Source organism: Sinocyclocheilus rhinocerous, unplaced genomic scaffold (assembly GCF_001515625.1).
Source record: "Sinocyclocheilus rhinocerous isolate Xijiao unplaced genomic scaffold, SAMN03320098_v1.1 scaffold729, whole genome shotgun sequence".
In the NCBI taxonomy this organism is placed as follows: domain Eukaryota; kingdom Metazoa; phylum Chordata; class Actinopteri; order Cypriniformes; family Cyprinidae; genus Sinocyclocheilus; species Sinocyclocheilus rhinocerous.
Window position 1 is genome coordinate 83,863 of NW_015664993.1, and position 9,840 is coordinate 93,702.

Here is a 9,840-nt window from a genome sequence, read left to right on the forward strand (position 1 = left end):
ACTTGTTTAACTACCACCACGAGTGCCATCTATTATTGACTTGTTTATCTAAAAGTGCACTTTTACTTGTTTTAAATCTAGCTAAAAAGCCATATGTTGACTGTAAAACAGTAGACTTTAATTATATGCATTTATGGTGTAATTACTAAATTTCCGTGTCAAGATTTTATGACGATTTCGATTAATTGCACAGCCCTAGTAAAAACACTATTTGAATTTTACTGTGTTGCTTTGCTGGCCGTAAATGCAGGGAATCCATGATAAATCCTGAGCACGCAAACTCAAAGTCAGTTATAACATTCTCTCTATAACTAACGTTCTCACTGCATTCAGCTGAGAAGAGAGCTGATCTGATGTGAAATGATCTGGAGACATATGCTTCCTTCAAGTTTCCTGGAGGGAGAGAGCTTTAAGAACAGAAAACACAAAGCGATGTAAGAAACTCTGCTCAGTGCACCGTTATCTTTGTGTCTCTGGAACTTTGTTTACACACGTTTTCAAATAAAGAAAACCTTGAGATATAATGTAACGTTGTTGTAGAACATTGTTGTGTGTATGATGCCTAATAATAAGCTTGTTCAGAAATGGTGACAAAAACTTGATTATTAAAAAAATAACGTCTTTTTCGTTAAACGTCATTTAAATAAATGCATATTCGAATATTTTTTTTTTTATGAGCCCAAATACTCTAATACAATATTTTAGAAAAATGCCCATCCCTAGTGTGACCTTTTCTATTCTATGGGCTAGTGCTTTGGCGATTATTTTATTGTCGGCATTAATTAGAGAAATGGGGCGATAGCTTGATGGTAATGTTGGATCTTTATTGGGTTTGAGAGGAAGTGAAATTGTGGCTGCATTCATGTTAGCTGGGAGTTTTCATTTTTGTTGCAATTCACTTCATTCTGATGAAGAGTGGTGAAAAAGTGGACAAAGTGTTTGTAGAACTCAGCAGGCAATCCATCAGGACCTGGTGCTTTATTGTTCGGCATGGGTTGTAGGGCTGTAAGAAGTTCATGTTGTGTTATGGGTGATTCTAGGCTGTTTCTTTTCTGTTGTGGCAGATTGACACTGTTGAGAAATTAGTTGATGTCATTCTGATTAGGGTCTTTTTCTGATGAGTATAATTTGCTGTAGAAATTTTGAAAGATTTGGTTAATTTCTTCCAGTGAGTTGGTTGATTTCCCTGCTGAGTCCGTAATAACTGAAATTGTTGCTTTTTCTTGTTTTGTTTGATTTGATTTGCCAAATCAAAAGAAGCTCCTCTAGAAGCTTGCGTTCTGCAATTGAACGGCGTATTATTGTGCCCCAGATTTATTACTATGATTAAATAATTATTGTCCAAGCCTATGAATCAGAAATTGAGTATGTTTGTTGATGTTAGAAATCATTAACAACGGTCCCTCTAGATTCTCTTTGCCACATTTATTACATTTAGTTTAAATTGGTATCCTCTTAATCTTTTGCGTTTCTTCTGTTGGGTTTTTTATATTGATGTCTTCAAGTTGTTGTTTTTGTTGTTCCAATTCTGCTTCATGTTCTTTTTCCTTCTTTTGTTGTATTTATTTTTTTTATTTTTTGTGTAAACGGAGTATGAGATTATTTTGCCTCTTAATACTGCTTTGCCTGCTTCCCACAGAAGAGACGGAGATGATTCAGGGTTGCCATTCATTTCTAGAAAGCATGCCCACTCTCTTTTAAAATAACTGAAATTTCAAGTTATTATTCAGTGAAAATCATATCCACTCTTGCTCAACTTGGCAAGTTCATGAGAGAAGTAGCAGTGTCCAGTTTGTGTGTAATTTATATATAGAGCCATACAGTGCCATAAGCCGTATGGAGCTCTTTTATGATGAGGGGTGCACATAAGTGGTGTGCAGGTGTGCATGTGCAACCAAAATAAAAAAATGCACTGGGTAGATGAGTTCAAACTGCTCATTTGCGGTCAAATGTAATACTGTGTAAGATTTCCATTCGAACTGAAAGCATAAATATACTGTAGGGTACGCGCTGCCAGTTTCAGAGCAAAATGCAAAACTGTGACATTGACGCCGCTTCACCAGAGATTGTCTTAATATAGAGAGATGAGAGGGTCTGTATTACTATTGGAGAAAGCGTAATGGTCAACTTGGATCACGTGTGCCTTAATAACCAATCACAATACAGCCTTGACGTAATTGAATTTCATTCAGAGTTGTGCGACACTCAATCACCGTTTACGGTTAACATAAGAATGAATGAGAAGTGCCGTAATCTGTATCCCACCTGTCACAAAATGTCAGTGACTTCTCTTATAAAACGGCATTTTTTTTTCTGTGTAAACGCAAAAAAAAATAGTTCACTTTTTTTTTTCTGTGTAAACTCAAAAAAATAGTTCAATCCAAAAGTATTGTTTAGTGTAAAACATGTTGAAGATTAGCGGATAGGCTGTCGATTCATTAAATGATAAGCTGTTTCCTCTAAAAAAGCTGTGTATTCAGCGTAGTGAAGCCTCTCCTTCATTGACATCCATTAAAATAACGATCTCTGGTCTCCTTTCCCACGTTCTGCCACAGCGGAAGCGTTAGCCGTTACACTTTTTTGGCTAAAGGTTGCAGGCTTGCCTTCTATTGGCTTTGGCTTCACCTGGCAGCGCATATACTTACTTCCCAGCAACCCACCAAAATAAACATTTGCTGATTTTCGGTTCGAAAATGTTGAAAATTCATATAAAAATAAACAAGAAAATGAAAATGGAAATATTAGCTTTGTATTTTTGAAGTGTACTATAAAGTAATTGTATTTTTGTTTAATATTACTGTCACAATGCACTTAGAGGAACGAGGAGACGCTGGAGAATACTTTAACAAGACTTTAATGCCAGGAACCAAGGGAGACGAACTCAGGAAGACGTTAACTCCCTGGCGTACTCGTAGAAGGGGAGATTGAGGCGAGCTAGGGCAGCGACGCGAGTGGCAATTTCCATCGCCGCGGGGCGGGGGGAAAACCAGGAAACAAAAACTGTCAAAAAGGCGGGGAAAAACAAACGCGAGGAAAAAGTCGCCGCTCACTTTCAGTTTTGGTCCGCTGTTCTGTCACAATGCACTTAGAGGAACGAGGAGACGCTGGAGAATACTTTAACAAGACTTTAATGCCAGGAACCAAGGGAGATGAACTCAGGAAGACGTTTAACAGCGGACAGAGAACTAGGGACTGGGAACACTTTTTATACACACAGGAGGAGGGGATGACGAGACACACCTGGGAGCAATGAAACATGGGAAAGGAAGGCACATGAGGAGCAAAACGACCACAAAACACGAAACAGAGTCTGACAATTACATTTTATTCTAAAATATAATATTTTCATACTTTTCATTATTTAGTTTATTTCATAAAAAAATTACATAAAGTGCAATAATACTATTATTACTATTATACATTTTTTTATAGTTATATTTAATGGGTCACACTAGGTGCTTTCATGAGAACCAGACTGAAAAACGTATATTCACCCTTGTTTATGATAGTTTTTTTTTTTTTTTGGAGTTTAAAAACTTCTATCAATTTAATTACACAAGAAGAAAGTGGAAAGAGGTGGAAGAAAGTAAGTTTTATGGGTTTGGCATGACAAGAGGCTAAGTAAATGGCAGAACATAAATTTTGGGATGAACTACCCATTTAAACCAAAGTATTAGGCTAATATAATGTTAGGGCCATATTGGACAGGAATCACGTGATTTAATCTTAAGTCAGTGATGAGGGAAGTCCCCCCCATACTGTATGTCATGTTTTCCATGTGTCTTTCCTGTTGTAGTGAACTACCGAGGCTCACTTGGTTTTGGTCAAGATAACATCCTCTCCTTACCAGGAAACATCGGTACACAGGATGTAAAAGACGTGCAGGTGAACACTAATGCTTACTGAGCTCCTACTCCCATCGTCTCTGTAACCCAATATCTAAAATGTTTCACTGCCTTTTAAATATTTACAAATATGTGACCCTGGAGCACAAAAGCAGTCTTAAGTCGCTGGGGTATATTTGTAGCAATAGCCAAAAATACATTGTATGGGTCAAAATTATAGATTTTTCTTTTATGCCAAAAATCATTAGAATATTAAGTAAAGATCATGTTCCATGAAGATATTTTGTAAATGTCCTACCGTAAATACATCAAAACTAAATTTTTTATTAGTAATATGCATTGCTATGAACTTCATTTGGACAACTTTAAATCAGATTCCAGGCATACTACTTGTGATGTTTGAAGTACAATTAATTTGGTTGTTGGATTTTCCATATTTGGAAAGTTTAAGTTCTGAAAGTTGGAGGCTCTTCTGGAGTTTGCGGCAAATGTTTTGAGATTTACACTTTCAATGCAGCATACATAATAATAAATATATTGTTTGTTTACCTCTAAACAGTTGGCAGTAGACAGTGTTTTGAAGCAAGGTGACTTTGACAAGCAGAAGATCGCTGTGGTTGGAGGCTCTCATGGCGGATTCCTGGCTTGTCATCTGATCGGACAATATCCTGAGTTTTACAAGGCGTGTGTGGCACGAAATCCCGTCACGAACCTGGCCTCCATGATCGGCAGCACAGACATTCCAGACTGGTAATGTGACATCAACCTTCACATCCAGTGGATATTAGAGCTGTCACTAACAAATATTTGAGTAATCGGTCGATTATTCTAACGATTAATCGAGTAATCGGATAATTTCTTTTGTGCTAATAAGAATAGACCTAAGCAAACAATAGACTTTAAAATGACTTAGCAATGAGGCAATAATAATAGGTTCAAATAAAATATCAAAAGCAAGTAATCATGGTTTTATTGAACAAAACAATTAAAATACATAATGTAAAAAAAATATATAATCATAAATTTATGTATTATATCAAGTGCCTGTAGAGGGCGCCAACAGCCTTTACTGCACTATCTAATCCTTGTTTACTATTGACTAAACATTTAATTCAAATAGAAATGCTACAGCCACTGTCATTTCTTTAACACGAATATGTGGACATCAGAACATGCAAACTCAGAGCGAGGGGTTTAACTTTTATTTTGAAGTTGCAATGAACAGTTATGCATTCTCCTGTATTGGCGTAGGTTTATAAATTATTTAACTTATAAATCTGATAGAATGGTGCACATTGTTCCCAGATGAACGTTATAAGCAACTCAAACTCACAGCATATGCAAAGACGGAGTTTGAGATGGCCCTCGCATGTAAATGATAACCGTTTGTGTGGAGCAGCATTTACTGTGAACGGAGCCGCTCTGAGACACACCTAACCTACACGCATAGCCTATAAATAAAGCACATATTAAACCTTCAGCGCATAGACTATATTTAAGTGAACCGATAGAATCGCAGTCTTTGTGAATTCACAATAGCATTATGCTCTATTGTGATTTTTAAATGGTTTTAATATTTCATGCAGCCTTAGAAAATGGTCTAATAATGCTTTTCATGGATTCTCTTCTGTGGAATGAGTCACTTCAGGTATTTTGCCAGGTAATCGACACTGGCAAAACGCAGTCAAGGATTTTTTATAATCGAGTACTCCAATTTATTCAAGGAATCGTCACAGCCCTAGTGGATATCATACTGAATTACTTGAGTTTAAATAGTTTCTCCCACATTTCTGTCTTAAAGGGTTAGTTCACCCAAAAATGAAAATTGGCTTGTGTTTTACTTACACTCGAAGCATAAGACGCGCGGCGTTGCATGATTAATGACGAACGCGGAGAGACCAAACGCCGGTCACGAATTAGAAGTACAAACCGAAGATTTGCAAAGAAAAATGTCGGAGGATTTCGATATAAGCCAAGAGGAGACTGGTTTTCCTTTGCTAAAGTAAGGAAACTTTGCTTCCTTTGCTCCTATAAACAAACTTGTGAGACTAGCATGCCTCAGAGGTGCGCTGCGCATACATCATACGTCATCTGCTGGAATGACTTCTGCGTATGACAGATACCGGAAGTGAGAGAAAGGTGTTTATTACGTTTGAAATATGGATATTTATCTTACAAAAATTAATGTAATACAATTTTTAAATTTACTTAAATAAGAATAAAGTAAAGAGATAACAGCGAATAGTATGATGTATAAATGCTTTTTTTTCAATACAGTAATACTTTTTTGAGGGGTGTGCTTGATGTAATATGCAAATAAAAATCTACAAAACATGTATCAAGAAATAACTTCTTTCTTTTGATTTGCGGGTAAAATAAGATTTATGTATTGTGATATTCACCTGTAGACTTTTATGATGGCTGATGGCTTTGAGTGTGTGTGTGTTCAGGTGTATGGTGGAAGCTGGATATGAATATAACACAGATATTCATCTTGAACCTGCTATTCTGGAGCAGATGTTAAACAAGTCACCCATAAAACATGTCAGCAAGGTGAGCAGATGCTGTTCTGATGCATTATTTATTTATTTATTTATTTATGTATTCCTTTATTTTTAATTTCTTAACTGCTCAGCTTGTAACACACATGGTTGTGTTTGTTCCTCAGGTAAAAACCCCAGTACTTCTGATGTTGGGGGAAGATGACAAGCGTGTTCCCAGCAAGCAGGGTATTGAATACTACAGAGCTCTGAAGGCATTGCAGGTACCAGTGAGGTAAGTACAGTGACACTCACACTTTATAGATGGGGTTTCTTTTATGAAACATTTCTCTGCTCTGGATCATTGGTTCATTAGTGTATCCGTGTGTCCACAGATTGTTGTGGTACCCAGGCAATAATCACTCTTTGTCCAAAGTCGACGCAGAATCGGATGGGTTCATGAACACTGCTCTCTGGATTATCCAACATCTTTCTCTGTGATATCACTTCCTCTCCATAAATCATAACCAGCTTTTATTACACTTTATTAAAGTGATTTTAGCGTTTCTTCAGCTTTGTCGTTGTCATATCGAGGCATCAGCTTGGTGCTTTCCCTTCAGACCACAAAGGGGAAACTCATCAAAATCTGTCTCTGTGTGATGCGAAAAGCACTTGAAGTGGTTCACAGGCATATTGTGTGATATCTGATTTCTTACTGTTCTCAATAATGGTTTTAGTTTTCAGTTATTGACAAGTTATATTTGTGCCAAACTGGTTACCGGTTCAGTGTAGCTACTTTGATTTTCTGATGGTCTTCTGCTTTTTGTAATATGGTTACTTTCTGGGATATGTACTAAATGACTTACTGCATTCTTTTCAATAAAAAATGTGACTTTCTGTATATCTGAAGAGAGTAACTTTCTGTGAAGCTGATTTCAAACTGATTTAAAAAATGTGGTGTTGATGGAACATCAATATCAGTATCACAGTGAGTACTAGCAGAAGCTTGTGTCTCTACAACTGAAATGCTATGATCATGCAATAAAAAGGGAAACCAACCAACAAACAAACAAATCCGGTTCAGTGCAAGAGAGGAAAAAATATAGTTTGGGCTATAGCCCTGACAGCCCAGTGCTATCCACTCCTCGACTTCGCTTTTCAAGGCCTTCCAGGAGATAAGTGGCACACTAAAAGCTCTTGACCTCAGCAACAACGAATTCCACTTTATAATGAAGAGTATGGGACATCGCTTCACATTCCTTCCACACTTATCATCTCTTAAAATACTGAGTCTAGCGAACAATCACACTGGTCTCAGAATCTCTAACATTCTTACAAGTACTTCTCTGAAGTATCTTGATTTCTCTGGAAATCGTTTGGACATAATGGGGGACTCTAGGCGTAACCAATACCTACATTTCTTTCAGGGTCTTACTAACCTTACACAATTAGACATTTCTGAAAATCAGCTCAAATCATTCCCCCCAGAGAAACTTGCCTTCAGGTGCTCAGAGTGGACTCCAACATGCGGAGTTATTTCCCTTGGGGCAACATCTCAGTTCTCGAACAGCTCTGCCACCTGAACCTTAGTTCAAACATGCTTTCATTCTTACCTAATGTGCATTTTGAGCTCTGTCTCGTACGCCTGGACCTAAGTCACAATCGACTAGTTGCGATCCCAAAGGCTCTCCTTAGTCAGGCAATAAACCTTAAAAACCTAATGCTTAACCACAACCAGCTGAAGATCCTTGTTGTGCAGGCTCTTCCCATGTCATTCCATAAAGGTTATACTTTCTGTCCTGTTGGGCAGCATAAAAACAAGTCCTCCTGCAAACTCGTGCTGCATGCCAATCCTTTTACTTGTAGTTGCCAAATTTCTCAGAGAAACTGATTTGGATATCCCACACCTCACCACAGAGGTTCACTGTGCTTATCCAGAGTCATTTGGCTGGTGTGAATGTCCTCTCGATAGATCTTCACTCATGCCAGGAGATATTTGGGAGCGTTGCTACTTTCTGTATGATCTGAATTTCTGCGTTTTGAATTTTAGAATATTGAATTTGATGTTCTGAATTTCTTCATCTTGAAAACTTGAAGCAGTATTTTTAAAAACGGGATATTTACAGTCTAAGAATTCAGAACAAAAAATCCACTGTTTGAAAATACATGTCTATAAAACTCTGCCATAAAAAAATTAAATTGTGTTAAATTTCAAATGTTCAATATTCAAGTAAGAAATCAAATTCAAAGCTATGTTAAATGCCACATAATATTAAATTTTGTTAAATGACACTTGTCAATAATTCAAATGTACACAATTCAAATTCAAATAGTTTTTGTCATATTTTAAGCTCCATAGAGATTATTAATGTCATGTAAGAAGGTTATGTTCATTCATAGGTTAGCTGCCATCCACTTCCTTTTACAATCATGACACTGCTAAACATGATGTGACACAATCAAGACTACAGTCTGTGTACATACCAGCTATCAACATCTAAACATCTGTTGAAGAAAAAGGAAATTATAAGGGCAGTAAATGTTTTAACTTTTTTGTTTGTTTGTTTGTTTTTTTGTATGAGGTATGGTATGAGGAACTAATGCACCTGTTGGACCACATAACACACATTCTTCTGAATTTTAAGTTATTGTACACTTTCAGTTTCATGAAATTACGTCAACAAAAAAAATAAATAAATAAAATAGTGCTGCAGTTTCTAGAGCTTAACAACTCCTTTCACTTATAGGAAAGCCTCTAAAAATAAATCGTAAGAGTGTTTGCCTTTTTTTTTTGTAATAATACAAATTTATTAATATAGCTCATTTATTTAATCAAATTGCATCTATATTTCAAGTTTGACACTATTGCTAAAATAATGTAATAGTGTTTATATATTGTAAAGGTTTATTATTGTTTAATATGTGATATTCTCATTACTGTAAATCGGCAGCAATATTTGACTTGATGTGCCTCTGTTAAGGTGGTTTCAGTTTATTTAGATGTCAGTTTGATTTGTAATATGTGGTTGCAGAGCATATTATTCCTCCACGTGGATGGAAATTATCTAAGCATTTTTTGTGTAAAATTATTGGACCTTTATTTATTATAACTATTGAAATTGACTACAGATCACACATCCAAGCAACTTGTTCTCTAAAGACAGTAAAGTCATGAAGGAACAAGCTCTGTTAATCTTGACGGACACCACTGTAAATCAAAGTTATACATATCCTGTTGTTTTCTACTAGTGTACTCTAAGTAGTGGTTGTTGCCAGGGGTTAAATTGGCCTGAAATGGCATTGTGTTATTCAATATAGTGGACAGAAATTTTAAAAAACAATTTTAACTGGTTAGGATGTAATATTGCATATAAACTGCCATGAATGATAAATTCATTGAAAAGTTTAAAGGTTTTTTATTTAGTGGTTACCAAAAATGTCAGCAGAGAAGCAAGTCACAAGTCTGAAAATTGGTTCAATTATAAAATTAGTTGTATTGTCATGGCCGGAATACT

General features: G+C 36.3%; 1 protein-coding gene and 1 pseudogene across 2 annotated transcripts in view; both read left to right on the forward strand.

Moving 5' to 3' along the window:
* Window positions 1–7,033, forward strand: part of LOC107730641 (acylamino-acid-releasing enzyme-like) — a 46,994-nt gene extending 39,961 nt beyond the window's left edge. For both annotated transcript variants that reach the window (XM_016541503.1, XM_016541504.1), the window contains 5 exons: window positions 3,797–3,885; window positions 4,405–4,595; window positions 6,296–6,398; window positions 6,514–6,620; window positions 6,721–7,033. In XM_016541503.1, coding sequence (XP_016396989.1) covers window positions 3,797–3,885; window positions 4,405–4,595; window positions 6,296–6,398; window positions 6,514–6,620; window positions 6,721–6,826 — 596 coding nt within the window. In that variant the 3' untranslated portion in view covers window positions 6,827–7,033. The remainder of the gene's footprint in view (window positions 1–3,796; window positions 3,886–4,404; window positions 4,596–6,295; window positions 6,399–6,513; window positions 6,621–6,720) is intronic.
* LOC107730633 (toll-like receptor 9) lies at window positions 6,985–8,353 on the forward strand (annotated as a pseudogene).
* Window positions 8,354–9,840: the final 1,487 nt, after the last annotated feature.